At 37.5% G+C, this 21,366-nt stretch overlaps 3 protein-coding genes and 1 pseudogene across 3 annotated transcripts; 3 read left to right on the top strand and 1 right to left on the bottom strand.

The window, feature by feature from the left end:
• The first annotated feature begins 881 nt into the window (after positions 1–881).
• Positions 882–1,752, top strand: LOC141841072 (thaumatin-like protein). The gene is made up of 2 exons (XM_074729196.1): positions 882–942; positions 1,038–1,752. Exons 1-2 carry the CDS (start codon positions 882–884, stop codon positions 1,712–1,714), a joined length of 738 nt encoding a protein of 245 aa, XP_074585297.1. The 3' UTR covers positions 1,715–1,752.
• Positions 1,753–3,727: 1,975 nt separating this feature from the next.
• LOC141837482 (cycloartenol-C-24-methyltransferase 1-like) lies at positions 3,728–5,242 on the bottom strand. Its single transcript, XM_074724871.1, has 6 exons — positions 5,055–5,242; positions 4,690–4,744; positions 4,517–4,564; positions 4,203–4,286; positions 3,919–4,119; positions 3,728–3,835 (listed from the first exon to the last, which is right to left on the bottom strand). Exons 1-6 carry the CDS (start codon positions 5,240–5,242, stop codon positions 3,728–3,730), a joined length of 684 nt encoding a protein of 227 aa, XP_074580972.1.
• A 2,808-nt stretch (positions 5,243–8,050) lies between these two features.
• LOC141840367 (E3 ubiquitin-protein ligase RDUF2-like) lies at positions 8,051–9,695 on the top strand (annotated as a pseudogene).
• A 4,424-nt stretch (positions 9,696–14,119) lies between these two features.
• Positions 14,120–16,895, top strand: LOC141841486 (uncharacterized). Its single transcript, XM_074729660.1, has 5 exons — positions 14,120–14,234; positions 14,339–14,439; positions 15,723–15,804; positions 15,870–15,943; positions 16,430–16,895. Exons 1-5 carry the CDS (start codon positions 14,193–14,195, stop codon positions 16,683–16,685), a joined length of 555 nt encoding a protein of 184 aa, XP_074585761.1. The 5' UTR covers positions 14,120–14,192; the 3' UTR covers positions 16,686–16,895.
• The last annotated feature ends 4,471 nt before the right edge of the window (positions 16,896–21,366 follow it).

Here is a 21,366-nt window from a genome sequence, read left to right as displayed (position 1 = left end):
ACTTTAGAGAAATTATTTTAAAAAATCAATCTTCTTTACTTTTAACCTCTATAAATGAGTTCTGATCAAAACTTATTGATAGACTTAGACAAGTCAGATTCAATCCGCACATGATCCAATAGGCTCTTTGCACTCATATTATTCTCACTATGCTAAAAAAATTACTCACAAATTATTGGCGACGGAATTTGTGACAAAAAATTTATTCGTCGCTAAATTAGCAACGAATAAATAATTTTTTATCGTAGAATTTTATGACGAGTTATTACCAACGAAAAAATTTTCGTCGCAAAAGTCGTCGTCAAATTATTTTGCGACAAAAATATATTTTGTTTTTATCACAAAATTTATCGCAAAATGCCCTTTTTATTGTAGTGCGAGACTGAGATGGTCGAGATGACCATACTGAAATGATCGAGATCGAGATGGCTGAAACCGTTTCTTTACAAAACTTAATTGGAAGATAACTGAATGTAGATCAGAAATCATCTCGTGTACGTTTAATAGCTATTACTATAACCAAGGCAATCATTATACATGATGCAGAAAAACACCAAGGCAAGCAAGAAGCATCTGTTCATCTTCATGTCTGGAACTTTAATCTTCCTTTTTCCTCTCTCTTTTTTATTTTTAATTGAAAATTTGCCACTGGGAATCGCCATTTCCTTCTTCTTTGCGTTTTAAAAACGGAAAGGCAGATAAAGCTAATCAATGCTACACTTTTGAAGGAAAAGCACTGCCCATTAATGGTGATCATTAGGAAATTTCGAAAAAAAGATTCATTAAAATGCATCTAATTTTCGAGCTTTGGCCACTATAAAAACAGAGTTCTAGCTGGCGACTGGAAACAGCGGCGATACCTTTCTTCCTTTCGAGCGGAGATGCCGACGCGGAAAGTGCTTGTTTTGTTCTTCTCCTTTTGCATGTTCGTCTCGTCGTCGTGTCAGTGTCGATCGATCTCAGAATCAGAATACAAATAACTTGAAAATGATGTTAATTTGATCGAGTGATCATGTTTCTGTGTGTCGTTGTCGCAGACCAAATCCAGCTCATTCTGGTGAACAACTGCAACCACAGCGTGTGGCCGGGCACTCTCGGCAACGCCGGCCACAGCCACCCCAGGGACGGCGGCTTCCACCTCGCCGCGTTCGAGGAAGTAGTCTTCGACGTGCCCGCCGGTTGGTCGGGTCGGGTGTGGGGCAGGACGGGCTGCTGCTTCGACGAGCGCGGGCGGGGCTCTTGCGCCACCGGCGACTGCGGCGGCCGCCTGCGCTGCGCGGGCGCGTGGGGGGTCCCGCCGGCGACGGTGGTCGAGATGACGCTGGGCACGGCCGCCTCGGCGCTCCACTTCTACGACGTCAGCTTGGTGGACGGGTTCAACGTGCCTGTGTCGATGGCGCCGGTGGGCGGCGGGGCCGGGTGCGGCGTCGCGGGGTGCGACGTGGATTTGAACGCCTGCTGCCCGGCGGGGCTGGGGGTGGCGAGGGAGGGCCGGGTGGTGGGGTGCAACAGCGCCTGCCTGGCTCTCCGGAGCGACAAGTATTGCTGCACCGGCGAGTACGGCTCGCCGGCAAGCTGCAGGCCAACTCTATTCTCGCGGCTCTTCAAGTCCCTCTGCCCTCGCGCGTACAGCTACGCCTTCGACGACTCCACGAGCTTGAAAAAGTGCACGGCGACGCGGTATCTCGTTACCTTCTGCCCTCCGGCGAAGTAGGATCGCTGGAATCGAGCAACGCCTGTGTTATGCCATGGTGATGGATCATCACTGGATCATATTGTTGCCTTGTGCACTCCGGCGATGTCAGACTCTGGAATCTGGTTTCACTCGAGATCTCTTTGATGCTGTTCACTCTTTGACTTGCATAGTGACGATTGCTTTCAGCTTTGATGCTGTGTTTCTCTTTGATAGGAGAAAGAAAAAGACACAGGGAAAGAAAAACTAAAAGAAAGAAGGGAGTAAATAAATAAATAACAGCGGTATACAAGAGGTGGAGAAATTAGTTAGAATAAAAATAGAAAACAAGTTATTTCTTATTTTCATTATAATAAAAAATATCTCATATTAAAAAATAATCATTAGAATAACACTTATCTTATTTTTTTTAATCCTTAAATACCTGATTTCAGTACTTTTGTTAACACTACTTTTAATAATTTTAGTAAAATTGTTTTAAATTAATAAAAATTATTTTAATTTGATCTAATTCATATTGGCTAATATTATTATAATATGGAGCACTTTGACCATAATTGATTAACGTAATTTAATTTCTCAAGCCCTTTCTAGTATATTTATTTTACTATCTACCCTTGCTTTTATTCCTTGTTGAGACTTAGTATTCAGTTAAAATCGATCGAACCGAACCACACTAAATTAATTAAAATTGATTTTTTAACTAATTAAATCGATCAAATTTTTAAATAAATATTGAGCAAATCGGATCGATAAAATATGGATTAATTCAATTTTTGATCAAATTAATCAAAATAATTAAAAATTTTAAATATTATAAAAATTTTACTAATTAATTATGGATTTATAAATTTATGTACTTAAAAATTTATAAATTATTATTTTATTTTAATTAATTCAATTTAATTGAATAAAAATTGAATTAACTAAATTAATTAATTTTTTTAAAAAATAATTAAAATTTTAAAATAATTAAATCAAAATTTTAAATTCCATCTATTCGAACGATTTATTCGATTTAATCAAATTTTTAACCGAATTAGCCCTATTTATTTTCCTTAGCAAAGCGTACTACCCCAATCTTCCTTTCTCGTCAAAACCCGTAGAGTAAAACCCGTAGAGCTGGTTGAGCAACTAGTGAAGTTAGCTACCCTGGAGGGCTAGCAGCTGTGACTTCAGCCAACCTTCGCACAGAGACCTTAGCGAAGGAAAGGTTGGAGCTGCAACTGGCTGAGGATAAGGTGAAGGAAACGAAGCTTACATTTGAGCTGGAGACGGCCAAGGCTGAGCTAGCTGACTATTAGGCGGGTGAAGGTCACGGGGAGGACTGGGAAGAAGGTCTTTTTGGCCTTTGAAGAATTCTACAACCTACTTTGGAAGAGGACAAGTAAAATACTCAAGCATGGGTTTGAAGGCGCCATTCACTAGTTCCTTCATTTTGGGCTCATCCGGTAGGGGAGCGACTTGGCGTTCTTTAGACCTGAAGAAGGTCTGGAAGATCTGCTTGATTATGAGAAGGCCAACTAATCATGCCTCCTACCTCCCGCCTCCAACACCAACTTCGACTTTAGTTCCCTATTTTGGCAATCCTTGTGTCACCTCCCTTTGCATTGAATTTGAAAACTTTGAAGTAAATAGATGTTCTTTTCCATCCTTGTCTTGCTTCATGTGTTGAATGTGTGCCTTTGTTTGCATTTCCGAGTGATGAATTAGCAAGGCCACGACTAAGGCAATGACCCTTTGTAGGGAATCAGAGTTAGTGACGATTGAGGACTCAATCTAATAATCCTATAGCCTTCCCTTAGCACAGTCGAGCTGAGAGGTGCTAAGAAAACCAAATAGCGACACTTAATCGATCCACTGATCGATTAAGCATGTCTTAATCGATCACCTGATCGATTAAGCATGCCTTAATCGATCATCTAATCGATTAAGCATGCCTGACCAACTCAATATCTCTCCCGGGAAACCATGCGTTCAGGGGCGGATCCAGGATTTCATAGTTGGGGGGGCCATATAATGAAAACGATCTACTCATTGTGACATAGCAATCAATAAATCTCCCAAAACATAATAACTTGTATCAAGAGGCAAATACCAAGGTATAGGAGAATCGGCTGCAAGATCCTTCTCCCATATAACCTAAAAGAGAACATTATGAGTGCAAAAATATTGGCAAACAGGGTTACGTTATACGGATATAAGAAGCCACATTTTTTATTTACCTCAAACCCTGCAAGCTTCAAAGCATCAACACATTGTCTTGTAGTTCTAACATCAGAAAGTCCACTACCAAACTCGATTTCAGCCTTGACTTTTTTGTGGATTTCATTATTTGGATTGTAATGCCCAGTCATGCAGCACTCATATGCGGCAAAATACTGACCAGGCTTTAACACTCTATAGATCTCCTTGTAACAGCCAACCTTGTCAAATCAAATTGAAACCCATTCCTAAGTCATAAGAATGAACGCCTGCAAAAATGAGAGAAATAGATAGAACTACATACCACATCCGGAGCATGGCAAGTTGCTTCAATTGCATAGACTGCATCAAACGTGTCCTCAGAAAATGACATTTTCATGAAGTCAGCCTGCACGTCACAAAAAACAATAAACAGAACATTCCACACATAATTTTTTGTTCTGAAAGATATGCTTCCTGTGCAAAAATAGCCTTCTCAAATTCAATTTCCGTTAAGAGAAGTTTATAAGATAACAAAAATGTTCATCAGGACCATGATCAGAAATGCATATGGTGAGAAAAAAGGAAACAAAAATGTATCTGAAATGCCAAAATGCATAACTAAAGGATAGCAAAAACCTTGACAAATTCGCATGATTTGGTTAATCCTGCTAAGCGGTTGAGCTCCTGTAGAATGACATTTGTTAGGAAAAGGCAAAGATAAACGAATATTAATCATGTGAATGCAAACTAAAAGACTTCTGCAAGTTTCATTAAGCTGCATAAATTATGGGAAAACCACATCCACTTACCGTTCCTCTTGAGATCTGATATTCGTTGTTGTTTACCCCTGTAATGGATGTCGAGCTGCAAAATTCACATGCATATGCTAACAATATCAACTCACGATAACAATTCCATACAGATCACTATGCAAGTACACACCGCAAAGGAGGAAGAACGTGGCCGGCGGGCGCAGAGGAGGAAGAAGGAAAAGGTTTCGGTCTTTCGGAGATGGAAAAAGTTCGGCGGACGGGCGAGCGAGGGAGGGAGGAAGCCAGGAAGGGTTTAGGTTTTTTTTTTCGTCCTAATCGGCAACGGCAAAAAAAAAAAAAAAAAAAACCTACTAAGCCGTACGTGGGCCGGGGGGCCATGGCCCCCCCTGGCCTCTCAATACATCCGCCACTGTATGCGTTCCTTCCCCGGGACAGGGACAGGTTCTGTTGCTCGGGAAACCATGCGTTCCTTCCCTGGGACAGGTTCTGTTGCTCGGGAAACCATGCGTTCCTTCCCAGGGACAGGTTTTGTTGCTCGGGAAACCATGCGTTCCTTCCCCGGGATAGGTTCTGTTGCTCGGGAAACCATGTGTTCTTTGCCTGGGACAAGTTATGTTGCTCGGGAACTCATGAGACTGAGAGTTTCTTGCCCGGGGACAAGACCTAGTGTTTCTCCCAGGAATGCATGAGAATAAAAGTTTCTTGCTCGGGAACAAGCTTTTTGACCAGGACAAGTCCTAGTGGTTCTTGCTCGGGAATACATGAGAATAAGAGTTTCTTACCCGGGAACAAGTTTCCTGGCCCGGACAAGTCCTAGTGTCTCGTGCCCAAGAATGTATGAGAATGAGCATGTTTTTTCCCGGAACGCCTGGGCATTGAATAAGTACTGGGCACTCGACCAATATTTCTCCTGGGAAAGCAGAACAGATATAAAATCACACTAACAGCTTTACCTGGGACGTGCAAACATTTTACCCGGGATATGGGAGAAGTCATCGGAAGTTCCTTAGTATTTCTCTCTGGCTTAGGAAAGAACGAATATCTTTGTTTTCTAGTGCTTTCTATTTTTTTCCTGTGATTACTAATGAATCTCTGAGTTTGCAGATATTCGAATTCAAATGAACGAACAGAGGAAGTCAGAGTTGACTTTCTATTCTGCCAGTTTGTCTGGTATCTATTTTCTGGATAAACGGTAATCGGCGACCACCGAACTAACCTACCAATGGGAGGAGAGGATGAACTCAGTGTGCAGGAGGGCTCAGAGAGGCTCAGATGGTTCAGGCGGCCACCGAACTAACCTGCCAATCGGAAGAGAGAATGATCTCAGTGTGCAGGAGGGCTCAGATGGTTCTGCAGGCGGCCACCGAACTAACCTGCCAATTGGAGGAGAGGAAAATCTCAGTGTGCAGGAGGGCTCAGAGGGGCTGAGATGGTTCAGCAGGTGACGTTTGCATGAGCAGAAGAAAAGAAGGATAAAAGGAGGATGGAGGAGTGGAGAGCGATTCAAGGATTAGAAACAGAAAGAAATTTGTGATTCTGTGAATTATGAACTCTCTACTCGCGTTCATTACTCTTGCTTGAGTTCTCGCCTGAGGAAGAGCAAGTGTTGGTGTTCTTGCTCTCGGGTGAACCTTCTGATCTTCTGTTGGTATTGTGATTGAGTTGAGGCAGTGGTGTTGTAAGTTGTTATTTTGATAACTGCCTCAACCTCCTTCTTATCTCTGTGCTTAATTCATATCTGTGAGATTTGTTGTGGAGAGGTCTCTCCACCAAGAAGGAGCATTATCTAGTCGGATTCATCCGGAGTGTGATCTACCGAAGATTAAGGAATCGTCCACCTTACGGACACGTCGAGGAGTAGGGGCAAGTTATCCCCGAACCTCGTACATCCTTGTGTTAGCTTCTTCTCTGCTTTGTTAGCTGTATTTCTTCCTATTTCCGCTGCGTACTAACTCATTATAGGAGAAAAATCGATTGAAAAGAGAGGCTATTCACTCTCCCCCTCTCTAACAATCTCCCGGATCCTAACAAAATGTTCATCTAGTGATTTTATAAATGGTGGGCGCCCTTTTAATTTTTGCCCTAGTAATTTTATAATTATCTTATTATATAATCAATGAAGCTATGGTTTATTATACATGTGAAGCATTCAAAACATTATGCACATTTGTTGTTGGAGTATCTTAACATGTTTAAAGGATGAGTCTTTGACTTACAATCTCATTCATGTAAGTGTAGTGATAAGATTTGATTTCTAGTTGGGATATTTCTCCTACAATGAAATGACACTCCGCGAGAATTATCTATCTCTATCTCTCGGATTAGTTAAATCTATCTGAATTAATAAAAAAAATAAATGTATACTTCGTTGGAATCCCTATATTAATGATGCAACAATTAATGCAATCAGAATTAGAAGTTAAAGTACCCTCCTACGTCGTGACCAACTGTAGTTTCTCGATTTACTTCCTCATAAATGGTCGTGGGGCCGACCGTGTGGGGCCGCTAAGATGACGGATCCACCTTTTTGCAGAAGAATTAGAAGCTAAAGTGATTGCAAAAGATTTATTGAGTCGAGGATTCCTAGAATTCTGGGTAAATCTCCATCAAATATTCAATTAATGATATATATTTTTTATTTTGTTGATATTTTTTTCTCTCATCAATTTTATTTAATTTCTACTTTATTATATCAATATAATTTTTGTCTCTTTGATAATCAATCCCTTATTAATAAAAAGGTCCTCGTATTCCTCCTATTTTTTCCCCATCATTGGAAACTTCTTTGTGCCTAAAAAGCTCTCTTATATTTTCACGACGAAGAATATATTTGGAGGTAATTTTAATAATATTTTTTTAATAAAAATGATGGTAAGAGAAACTCTTTTTATTTTTGCCCAATTTAAAACTTCCATCTTCAACAAATTATTCTAAAATCGTGGGGGGAAATGTAAAAAAGATGTTTTATGGGCAGTTGCCCAAGAAAAGAACGTCTCTGCCCTTTTTCCGCTTTACTTGGCTTTCGCTTTTTCTTATTCAAATTCCAATCACTTCAATGATGTCATACTGCCCTCAGGGCCAGCCTGTCAAATCAAATACCGTAAGGACTTTTCTGTAATTATTCCTCCGGCCGAACCCTCCAACAGGACCGACCGACAGCGTTTTATCCGGCGGATCGGACTCGACCGTACCCGGTTCACTTCACTCCGGTCTGATCTAACTTTTCGTCGACGCCGTTGGCGGGACGTTAACGGAGTCGCCCATGCCCGTGGGAATGCGTGACGGAGCGTTCGACGACGCCGTCAATCGCACAAGGTTCCGCTCTTGGAGCTTCGTCCGGCGCTTAAAACCTCCCCTTCGCTTTCTCGCTCTCCAGCTACCGGAATCTGCTGAAACTTCGAAATCCTCGTCTTAGATATGCAAATTGAGCTATGATTTTGATTTCTTCTGCGGATTTGTGACTTTTCGTTCGTTCTTGTCTGGAAAGATTCGATTTTTAGGGCATCGATTGCAGATCGGTTGCCTCGATCTTCGATCTCCAGTAGGGTTCTTCTTTCTTTGTTGCTGCGGTGGTCTTCTTGTTGTAGGATACAGCGGCGATGAGTATGGAAACGGCTTCGCCGCAATGGTGCCGTCGCTGCTGTCGCTTCATCTCCGTTTGGCCGGACGCCGTTGTTTGCCCAGACTGCGGTGGCGGCTTCGTGGATGCGCATGGCCTTTTCCATCCCTCCTTTGCGGCGGCCGCCGAGCCTCGCCGTCGACGCTTCCCCTCCCCGGTGATCGACTCTGCCGCTGCCGACGGGCGGCCTCGCCAGCACTCGGGGATTAGGTTCCGTAGTAACAGTCGCCCGTCCACGAGCGACCGATCTCCATTCAACCCCCTCATCGTTCTTCTGGTCCCGAAGGCTCACGACGCGATGCGGATCGGGATACCACCAACAGTTTTGAACTGTACCACTACGACGGCACAGGATCGGGCCTCCGTCCCTTGCCGGAAAGCATGTCGGATTTCTTGATAGGCTCCGGGTTTGAGAGGATACTCGATCGTCTTTCTCAGACGGAGACCAATGGAACAGGCAGCAGGCATGTGTTCGGTCACCCGCCTGCTTCAAAGGCTGCCGTCGAGTCTATGCCCACGGTTGAAATCGCTGACCTTCATGTTGCCCTGGAATTCCATTGCGCCGTCTGCAAAGATCCCTTCGAGCTTGGAGCTGAGGCCCTCGAGATGCCCTGCAATCACATCTACCATCAAGATTGCATCTTGCCATGGCTCGCGCTAAGAAATTCCTGTCCAGTTTGCCGGCATGAGATGCCGACGGATGTGCAGCAACCAGATGTGGACGAAGACGCTTCCTTGGCTGGGAACGAGGACGAGATGGTCGGGCTTACCATATGGAGACTTCCGGGAGGTGGGTTTGCCGTAGGCAGATTTACAGGGGACCGGAGAGCTGCTGAAGGGGAGTTTCCAGCCGTTTACACAGAGATGGATGGCGGATTCAATACTAATGGGGCACCAAGAAGGATAGCATGGTCCTCCAGAGAGAGCCGGTCGCGGCATCATGGAGGATTCAGTCAGGCATTCCGCAGTGTGCTTTCATTCTTCAGGCGTTTCAGGTCTTCTACTCCGATATCTTCGACCAGGTTAAATCCCAATTCCCAATCTTTCTCAAACCCTTCTGTTAGACACAGGAGATCTTCCATGTTCAGTAGGAGCCTAAGAAGCCGCAGCACAAATTCGACACAAAACAGTGGCACTGTGAATCCACCAAGATGGTAATTATGAGAATTAGATTAGAAATACTTATCCTTCAAGAAGAATGACAATGTTTGTTCAACATATCACATATGGCTAGCTGATGGTTGTTCTCTACATGTAATTCCACTGTGAACAGGGACTACCTAAAAAGTGTAGTAGCATCTTCTGTTAGCTATCCCCCATCAGACATGGCACCTCTATTGCTCTTGAACACACAGAAGAGGCTTTATTTTCTTTAGGTTAGATGTTCAACATTGTCTACATGCATGTGTTCACTTTAGAAGAAAAAAATTCCACATATTCATTCGTTTTATCGGTTCACAAATGATCTATCTGTATCATTGTCTTAGTAGTTAGTTTCTTCATGTTTCTTGTTTCAGTTGATTCTAACATCTACATGCTAAAATGTGAATAGTAGAAACCATGCTGCACTGCGCATGTAAGATTGGTTTAATTAGTGGTGTAAAGCTAAATGCATTGCTATTTCTAGTTAAGACACTTTATCTGGAACTAAGGTTCATCGACTAGATTACAATTTTATGTGTAAGAAATAATAGACCAACCGAGCAACCGCTTGATCACCAAGCGGACTACTTGGTAACTTCTGAGCGTATTCGTGCGATCAGATATATTGTCACATTGTACCAGAACTGTAATTTGTCTAGCATCACGATAGTCAATTGTTGTTTTTCTTTTCTTATGAATCTTCTTGTGTTCATAGCAAAGAACTGAAGTTATATGCCTTCTGATATTTGTGGAAAATCTTATTACCTTGTTGTAAGAAACAATAGACCAACCGAGCAACCTCTTGATCACCAAGTGGACTACTTGGTAACTTCTGCGAGTATTCGTGCGATTAGATATATTGCCACATTGTACCAGAACTGTGATTTGTCTAGCATCACAATAGTCGATTGTTGTTTTTCTCTTCTTATGAATCTTCTTATGTTCATAGCAAAGAACTGAAGTTATATATGTGTTCCCCTATTTGTGGAATTCTTATTATACCTTGTCGTCTGCCTGTTACGATAATCTTATTTATTAAACCTTCAAGCTTGGCAATCCACTTCATTTTAACTTTTCAGATAACCTTTACATTTTCAGATCATGTCTTGAGACTATATCACACAATTTTTTTCAGCTCAAATTGGTTGCTTTCTTTCTGTGTGAATTTTAGTCATCATGTTTCAACCTGAGGTTCTCTTACTTGCTATGTTACTTCAAAATGGTATTCATTCTTATCGAGTTGAACTAGCCAAACTGAGTCATTTCTAATTGCTCTATCGGAATCAACCAAATTGTCTGAATAGGATTGACCATTCGAACCATTCGAGTGGTTCGGTCTGTTTAGACTAAGTGATTTGACCCATTTGGATGGACTATCTAACAGTCTAGCTTGTTCGGATTTATTAGAGTAATCAATTCGAACAAGCAGTTGGTTTTGATTAGAGCAATTAAATATATGATATTAAGTATAAAATAAATAAGGAAGAGTTCTTCGATTTTATGATTATTTTTTAATAATAATTTAGGTATCAAGTTTCTCTAATTCATCTATCTATCGGATAAATCTAAAGCACAATTTAAAAATCGATCATCAAACACATCACTCTTTAATAAACACAAAAAAAGCTCTGAGTAAGTTATGGATAAAGTTTATATTGGTGCTTGAAAATAGATTAAGATTTTTGATTCGAGCTATGAACTTATAGTACAAATGTCAAGGACTTGAGCCCCGGACACAATGCAATGATAAGAGATATGGTGGATTATTCACACACTTGAGATTCGATTTCCATGTATGATATTTTATGTCCATAGTGCTCGAACTACTAACATTATTGAATTGCATGTCAAGAGTCGCTCAAAGTATCGACTTTATTTGATGGTCATGATTAATTCGATGTAAGCTTTAGATATCTTGATTAATTTAAAAAAATATATCAAGACTTGATGCTACAACAAGTACTTAATTAAAGAACATCACGTAGAATATAAATAATATTGAAGAATTAGATTAATAGATTATATTGAATACTCTTGCTTTATATTTGATTCTATAATAATTTATGATTTTTTATGTATTTTTAAAATTTAATATTATTTTTTTTTAAATGGAAAAAATTATGGAAAGCGACATGAAATACAATTATCTAGGTGGATCATATTGTGAGCAATGATTCTAATATCTAGATAGAGCATGATGCTCCACGTGATGAGTCGATCATGGAGGTTAGTTGTTGATGACCTCAATGTGAGTACTTTTCAAATTTATATTGATGGTCGATGAAAAATTTTTATAGGGTGAAATTGATCATCAGTAGTTGGTTTGAAGAACTAAGACATGAATTACCTAGAAAAACATAAAAAGGGACTTTGAATTTTCAACACTTTGTAATCATGATCACGGAGTGAGTATCTACGTTATCCTTGCCTCCTTCCTAATCATTGAGAATCCCATAATTCTGGCAAGATCACCGCCTTTGTATTAAGGGAGGAAGTTATTAGGCACCTAGCAAGCTATGAGTAGATTGTAAATGAGTCAAGTCGAGTCAAATTTTATAGCGCTCAAATTTGTTTAATAAGATAGTCAATTCAAGTTGAGTCTAAAATAAATTAAGTCATTGAAATAATTATTTAAACTTGATTTAAGTTTGGTTCGTTTAGATATTATCAATCTCTCAATTTAAACTTATCTGATTATTTAAAACTTTTATATTTTTTAACTTGTTTGATTCGTTATTGAGCTTAATAATAAAAATTTATTTATTAATTTTTAGAATTGTTATTTACTTATTATATTTATAAGAGTTTATTGATGAACATGATTCATAACAATTCACAAACTTTATTCATAAACATTAACAAGTTGAATACATATGTATTTAAACTTGTTCATTTAATTTACTAAATTGTTCAAACTTATTTATTTAATTAATCTTATATGTATTGAATGAATATTAAACTCTTATACTAAATAGAATATCAAATTTGCTTACAAATATTTGATTCATTTACCACCCTAGTTATGAGTCAAGTTTCTTGTTTTTAATTTTTAGGAACAATCGAGAACTACCTATGCTTGATATAAGGAGCTAAATTTTTTGGATCAATGCATGACTAGATGTGATCCTGAAAATATAAAATTTGAATATGTTTATATAATTATAAGATTTATATAATAAGTCAACTTAATTATTAGTTAGTGTACAATGAAAATAAGAAAGATAAATACATAAAATAATAATAATAATGACGCTAATACAAAGATATAACATGGTTTAAACCTAGATCCTAATTCATGACCTACAATTCTTCTAAAAAATATAGAATCTGTCATCTCAGCGGCCTCACACGATCGGCCTTATAACCATCTAGGAGGAAATAAATTGAGAAATTATAATTGATCACGACGGAGGAAGATATTGCTTGACTTCATCGAGATTCGAACCTACAAGGTCGTTAGATTAGTCACTTTTCAAAAATCATCTTCGGATAAATCCTTTAAAAAAATATGATTTTTCTCTTGCATAAAAGAATAGAAATTTAGAGCACAAGAAAAAATAATAATAACGGTAGACGAAAAGTGAACCTTTTAAAGAGAATAATCTCCTTCTAAGTTATGAAGAATAAGGAAAAGAAATTAAAATATAAATTATATATATTTTAAAATCATCTTACTCTCATAAATTTAAATAAATATATTTATTTAACTTTTTAATATTTATGAATAGAAATCCTGAATTATTCAATTGTTTATAAACAATACTTAGTGAATTATTTTTATCAATAAATTTTTTTATCAAATTTATAAATAAATCTATAATATCAAACCTACTAATCAATGGAACAAATTTAAAAATCTAGAATTAAGAACCCAATAACAAATTAAGTTTAAATCAAATTTTAACTAAGCTCAACTTCTAAAAAAAATAAATTAAAATTGAACAATTTTTTAAATAATTTAATTTATTTTAAGTCCGATTTAATTTAATTTTAATTTAATTATTTTATTAAATAAATTTGAATAATATAAAATTTAATCTGGCTTGTCCGGTTCGATTTCCGATGGGTCAGGCCTATAGCCGTCAAGTTGGGTTAGACCTGTCGGGTTGGTCTGCCCCGCTAAGAAATTTAGGCGGATTGAGTTGAAATTTCATGAACTCATTTTAAGATGGGTTGAGATGAATTGACCCGCCTAGGCCCACGATCCACGTGGGTTGGCCCCGCGGCGGGCTTGGGTTGGTCCGCGGGTTAAGAAAGTTTATTTATTTATTTTAAATTTTAAAATTAAAATAGAAAACTTAATAAATTAGTGGATTTGATACATTTAAATTATAATTAAGCTTAAAAATTATAATTCAAATTTAAAATTTTCAACTTAATCCATTTAAATTATAATTCAAAATTAAAATTTTTGATATTTTTAATATTTTTTTTATTTTTTAACAGATTCGTGGGTTGACCCGCCTAATCTACAGTCGTCTTGAATTGAATTGGATTAGAGATTTTTTAATCCGTCAAGTTGGTAGGTTGGCCTGCTCCGCCCCGCCATATGATGGGCTTACCATGAATTGGCCCACCCCTTCATGGATTGGCTCGTTTGACAGTTCTAGCCGGGCCGCGGGATTTCCCGGATCCGGATCCATTCGGGTCGGAGTTCATAAGAATGCGCTGATCCAAATCCACTCGGAAACCGGCTTGCCTATCTCCAAGCTGCTGCTCTCCGCCGGTTCCACCCTCTTCTTGCCCTTGCGGGTCTCGCCGGCGGCGAGCAAATCCGATGGCGAAGCGCGAGCTCTCCAGCACCCTTAAGAACCTAAAGGTGAGTCCTCGATGTCCTCCTCCGCCACCAAACTCTCTCTCCTTTCACGCCTCTTCCACGAGATCATCTATCAGCCATGGATCTATTGTTTTCTCGGTTTCCAGTTCATGCAAAGGGCTTCCTTGAAGGAAGATAAGACTAAGGAAGTCGACAAGTACAAGCCAGTCGAAGACTCCGCCGCCGTCCCAGCCCCTACCAGAAGATGGTATGCTCACTGTGTTAGGGTTTTCCCCCTCTTGCTATTTGAACTTCTCTTTGCTTAGGAATTGATTCTTATCAGGTTTATATTTTAGTATTTTGCCGCTGGTGTATTAGTTTATCCTTCTCTTTCTAGATTTTACCTTTTTGTGTTCGTTTAGGACCTATGTTCTTACAGAAATGGATATTTATTCTTGAGTCCTCTTGTAAGCGTCTCAACATGTGAGGGCCATAAAGAATTTTCTCATTTAGGTTTTTGGTTGTGTGCATACCTCATTTCAGGTGACATGACTGCTTTTGGTTGAAGAATATGGAGTTTTGTTGCAAATAATGAGTAATTAATTAACTTGTGATGATAGTTTTAATGACCCACATGGATTCCTATTCACTAATTCATCTACTTCAGATTTGCATAATTGTTTTATCATATGGGTGTGCACTGCAAATTTTAATGAAATATTGTTGGTTATTGTTGCTTTGGCCATTATTAAGAGTTAAGTCTTGCTATTATGTATGATAATCTTGCTGTCAAATTAGCGAAACCATTTGCATTTAAGTGTACACAGACTTGATGTATGATTCTCTTATAGCAAGTTGGGTTGCAGAAATGGAATTGACAATGAGTCGAATAGTTAGTTATTTTTGGGAGAAAGAATAGAGTAGGAATAGAATAAGAATATGTACCTCTCAGTTTGGTTCATTGAATGGATGTTTCATTTCATTCCAATGTTTGGGAAGAAGATCAAAATACCCCTTCAGTTAAACTTGACTATGTTGAAATAAATTCTTTTTTCAGATTCATAAAAGGAATAGTCAAATATTTCTAAAATTGATACAAGGGATACCTAAACAAGATTAAGAGAAATGACGATCATTTCAGAATGGGTATTTCGGTTTCATCTTGTAATTATATGTAGGTGCTAGGAATAGCTATTCTTTTAGAATTCATCAATGATGAAATAATTAACCTGTGAACTAAAAATGCTTTTAGATTATATGTTTCAATAACCTATGGTGTTATATGTTTGTAGCTATGGTGTATATTATGTCGATCCTTTAATTGAATATATGTTTTTTTTCCTACATTGCGATTATATTTGTTATGCCTATTTGCTTAACTTTTTTGTTTGTTCAATTTTGTTCATTATGATTTCAATTTAATATATTTGTGCTCTCTAGTCTATAGGACTCCCCCTTCAGTTTTGAGGTTGAGCTATCCATTATTTTTGTACCATCATCCTCTTTATTTAACATTTGAAGATCCTCTTCTACTTATATTTCTTCCCACAGCATTGTTATAATGGAAGGTGATCCTCATCCAGGAGCTTTAAAAGGTCGAATGTCTTTCCAGAGTTTCAATCCCTCAGTAGATGTGAGTTGCATTGTTTTCAAGTTAGACTATTTCACCTCCTCGTTTAATGATTTTTCTCCTTGCAGAAACTAAATGAAGAGGCTGCAAATAATCAACAAAATGCTGCCACTGCTTCAAATAGCAATGGAGATTCAGCTAGGTACTACTCTTGGTCTACATATTTCAGGATTCTCAGTACTGCATTTGATATTTTATTTTTGCAATTGCTCAAGTTCAAGTTGTGGTTCAACTATTTGTTCAAAATTACTAATATGCACCTTGAAATCTGTTTGGTAAAAATCTTATCCGGCAAAGGTTCCACCTGTCTATTTGTGTAATTTTCAATCAGAAGAAATATACCTAGAATATTTCATGAACATTGAGGAGCTTATAGGCTCCATATAATCAGTGCCAGTTATTTTCATTTGCACCATGTATTAGTTATTATAGGCAAAAAATTAACAGAATTTGTGGAATCCAATTCCAGTCATTTTAACCATCAAAAGTAATTTAGGATGTGTAACTATCCCACCATTCCATACAATAAAGATTCGTGCTCATAATTCCATACTTTTTAAAGTCCGGACCTGAGCTCCCCATTTGCATTGGATTATCTCTTTTTTTTTATTTGTTTTGGCTGTTGCAGACCAGGTGAAACCACATCGGTAGGTTCTATGGACTCGAGAATAGGTAGATCAAACAATGCTTCGGATACAGACCTCAAGAGGAAGCAACTAGAAGTGGATAGCGACGAAACACCACCCAACGAGATACTGAAAATCTATGGCGAAGAGGGTAAACATTCATCGTCTAGCAATAGAGCAGGTTCTCATAAGCAACAGAAACGTGAAAAACTGGACTGGAATGTTCTTAGACCTCCAAAATATAATCAAAAGGATTAGCGCATGCTGACATCTTCAACTGCACTGCAGCGTTTTTTATCCATATTTTGTGGTTTGATTGTGCCCTTGTACTTAATTGAAGCTGATTTAGTAGCAAGGTGTAACTTATGTTTTGTGACCAACGGAGACGTTCTCCTGAGAAAATTTCGTTTGTTTGCAGATTGGTAAAATTCCTTTTTTCAGCTCACTTATTTGAAAGTGTTTGTGGCGTCTGGTTCTGGCTCTCCAATTCCAGCTGGTATACGTGAATTCTTATCATGATTTTTTTTGATAATTCATATATTTAACTTTTACGATTGATTAATCTAACCAATTCATTCTCATAAAAACTGATTAATCTAATCAATTCAATCTTATAAAAATTTTAAAATCCAAATGAATCTTAACAAACGATTCAACGATCATAAATTGTTCAAACTCCTTAAATATAATATAGAAATTTAAACCTTCATTGTCCAAGAGGCTTACTCATACTTATCAATAATAAATTTGATAGGATTGCTGCCATACGATGATAATGGAATATTCAAGATTGTGTTATCAAGAAAATTTTGAAGGTTTGTGGTAACTTTTGAACATTACCATATGCCTTAAATTTGGAAATTTAATACTCGAATTTCATATTTATGACCCAAAATAGCAATTGATTACGATCATGAGAACAATCAGCATTCCAAAACAATTTTGCAGGTGTAGGAAAAAGTTAAAAGTCTTCCTAGTTCTTGAAGCAAAATGATCATACATCATAGTCCAGAAAGTAAACCGTCATGGCTAAACTATGTTTGAATCACACTATTGCCATAAAAATAAAAAAGAAAGCTAAAAACAAAGATGATCCAGATGGCCACATTTGGCAAATGGTACCTGTTCTCGTTCAAGAAGACGAACCACTCGTTAAATACTCCTGCACCTTATTACTGATCAAAATCATGGGCGTCAAGCATAGTCAAACACAAAGGTATAGGTCGACGACCCATGTCACCACGCCAAACGTATCACGCTGAGCAGTGATGCATTTGTGCGCACCTGTCCATACAATTCTTGATAAAAAATAAACCAACAGAATTCCAATCCCTCCAATGCCAAAACGATGGGGCATTAAACTTGACAGGTAGTTATCGAGATTCCATAGAGAAGTGTGTACACGACTGTCTTCAAAAATGTAGTAAACTGTATACGACAATCCATGAGAGCTGCATCCAACAAGACATTGTTGTGTTAAACTGTTATCGCCCTTTGAGCAAGAATCAGAGAAATCATGTGGCATCAAAATGCCATGACATTTGAGAAGGCAATGATCAAGGAATCGTACCAAAAATAGGGTAAATGAAGCAAAAAGGCCCTCCTGAAGCAATGCACCATGACCTCCAAAATCTTCTCCATCAATTTTTAGTACATAGGTGTAATAACCATATACAATGCCGGTCGATATCACCAGAAATCTGGAGATAATAAGGATAACTTTAATGAGATTGAAATAACCGCAAGAGACACAAGAAATGAAATGCACCAATATATCACTACTAATATGGTTGGGGCATAATTCTAATTGCCAAAAGTTGTAAAAAAATTAAGATATATGTGAATGATAAAGAAATTAACTGCTAAACCAATAGTCAGATGCACGTTGGCCAACAAATTGAACAAGAATGTTTTACCTGGTGTGGACATATGTATATATAATATAACTAATATGGCATGCATATGTAAACATTGCCACCTCGAATCCATATAAAAATGTAAGCATAGCTGTTAAAGGAGTTGATTTTTTTCAGGTTTGATGGATTTTTGGGATTTTATGCTTACAGAATTATGGAAAATTTACTCATTTTTCAATGTGGGTAAGATATAACCAATACTGATCATTCACTATTTTTTAATCTTCTTTACTGCTTTCAACTAATAACTACATAGTATATAATTATATATTTGTGTATTATCTAATAATTATATACCCAACCGATTTGGAATTTTTATTTTCAGCTTTTATATATAAAGCTCAAAAGTCTGAGCCTGAACATGAAACCTAATATTTCACATCCAGGAAACCCAGAAAAGCTTGAATTTTCAAGTTAGAAAAAAACCTGAACCCAAATCAGATTCGACACAACCTGAAAATTCTATGTTCAGAGATTTTTTGATAAATTGAGTCCATGTTGGCGTTTAAAAATTTTGTATACCCCAAATCAAACTGAGCAGGTCAAGTTTTTGCTTAAAACCTTTCCCAACCCGACCCGACCCATCTTGACTCCCAACCCCCTAGTTAACAGTAATCATTAACTATTAGTGTAACTATACTAATCTGTTTTTTGTTTTCCATCTAATTAAGTCTTTGTGGGTATATATGGATACCTGAGATAAAATAATAATGACACTCTAATTGTCACTGAAGTTATCACATCAAGAATGACTACTCTAATTGATCGATCTACTCAAGTTCATAAATAGTAAAGAAATGAACAGAACTATTTTTTTTTTGGTTCAGCATGGTCATGTCAGTTTTCAATTTTCTTAAAGTTTTTTTTTTCTATAATTTGTAATTTTTAAGTTACATTTTGCTTTGATCAGAACCTAATTAAATTGATATTAGATTAAGACCATCAGGTTGTAACGACGTTTGATTAATATGAAACCAAAAACATCACCATACACAGAGTGCTCAACTATCTCTCTTGATCTCAAAAGGAAATAAGAATTATCTTATTGATGATTTTCCTCTAAATTCACACTTATTAGCGAAACTCATTAACTTTAGAAGTTCGTTAATATGCAATTTATTATACCTGAATATGCATGTCTATGAATCTAATCCACTTTATGCATATCCAACCTGAAATAGCATTGTCTGAAACCCATATAGTGTATACAGAGGAAGCAAGGATAGAAAAATGAGAAAAGAACAATTGACAATTACTGGCACATGAGTGAGCATTTTCTTTAAAAAAAATAAAGAACAATCGACAATTACTGGCACATGAGTGAGCATTTTCTTTAAAAAAAAATAAAGAACAATCGACAATTACTGGCACATGAGTGAGCATTTTCTTTAAAAAAAATAAATTTTATTTTATTTTTGTTTTGTCAACTTCTTCAATCTAGTGGAGGATAAAACTAACTTCCAGTATAAACCAGCTTAAAAAGAGAGCTCGAAGAAGAACATGACAAATACAGAGAATTTAAAGAATAGAGAAAGGGCATTGTATAACCTGCACCCTACGACAAGGAAAAGAACATTTCATTTCATGAAAAAAAAAACAGCAAAAGCATCAAAAAGAATCCTTTTAGGTCATGTTTCCTAATTGAAGAGAAATATATAAAGAAAAATATAGGGGGGTTAACACTCAATCATTTCTTTAAAGAAAAATTGATGAGAGGGAAGAAGAGGTGCTTTTATTATTCTTGGTTCTACATAAATCAAGCGGACAAAACAATGGAGAAAACAATAATGGCATTCATCTGCCTAACACTCTTCATTCAGGTTGAGCTGGAACTTTGGCCTGGTTTTTATTATTCCTCGTTTTTGTTGGGGTGTATAAGCAGCTGTCAGCTCTCTTCGAATGCCATTAACTTCACAAAAACCTTCAAATTTGGTTGAGCAATATTCTCCACCACGATCTGTTCGAAGGGTCTTAATAATGTTTTCCTGTTTCATTTTCTACACGAGCCTTGAAGCTCTGAAATGCACAAAATGCTTCTGATTTTTCTTGTAAAAAATAAACCCAAGTTTTTCGAGTATAATCATTAATGAAGGTAATTAAGTATCTTTTACCTCCATTAGAACATGGTGATACCACAATTTGATTATGTTGTGTGTTCCATTGAAGAATCCAAAGACATTGATGCATTTTCTCTTGATGAACTGCAAAGCTCCTTACTGGTCCATGAACAAAAGATGAACCGAAGTTCAACTTCAGAGGAGCAAGCTTTAAAGGCTTCTATCTCTACTCATTTCTCAAACTCTAGAGGAAGGGGTAGAGGTAGAGGTAGAGGAAGAGGAGATCGAGGCAATAGAGATGACAGCAGGTATTTCGAAGCCGATGATGGTCATTTTCGAGGCAAAGACATAGGACGATATCAACATTTTGACAAATCAAAGGTAGAGTGTTTTAGATGTCATAAATTTGGACATTATCGTTTTGAATGTTATACTAAACTACCTGAAGACAAAGAAAAGGAAGCGCAAGTGAATTTTGCCGAAAAGCAAGAAGTGGAAACTTTGTTGGTTGTTCAATGGCTGCTGACGTTTGGTATGTGGATACAGGCTGCAGTAATCACATATGTGGAAGTAGGTCTTCTTTTTCTTATTTAAATGAAGGCTTTCATTCTACAGTAAGTTTTGGTGATTGTTCTTTACCGTGAAAGTGATGGGAAAGGGTTATATAGAGATAAGAACCAAGAATAGTTCTGTAGAAATAATTTCTAATGTCCTTTACGTTCCTTGACTTGAAAAGTAATTGGTTAAGTGCTAGTCAGTTACAAGAAAAGGGTTATGTGATCACTATTCAAAAGGGTGCTTGTGAGATTCATGATCCCACAAGGGAGTCATTGCCGTTGTGAAAATGAATTCAAACAGGTTGTTTCCATTGAAGATTACAAGTGTGCAATCTTGTTTGGTAGCTAAAGAGACCCTTCTTGGTTGTGGCATTTTCGTTATGACCACTTGAGTTTTGGTGGGTTGAAG

Source organism: Curcuma longa, chromosome 11 (assembly GCF_044706935.1).
Source record: "Curcuma longa cultivar G26 ecotype Majalengka, Jawa Barat chromosome 11, ITB_CL_G26_1.1, whole genome shotgun sequence".
Taxonomy (NCBI): domain Eukaryota; kingdom Viridiplantae; phylum Streptophyta; class Magnoliopsida; order Zingiberales; family Zingiberaceae; genus Curcuma; species Curcuma longa.
Note: the sequence above shows the minus strand (reverse complement) of the source record. Positions and strands in the feature narration are given on the sequence as shown.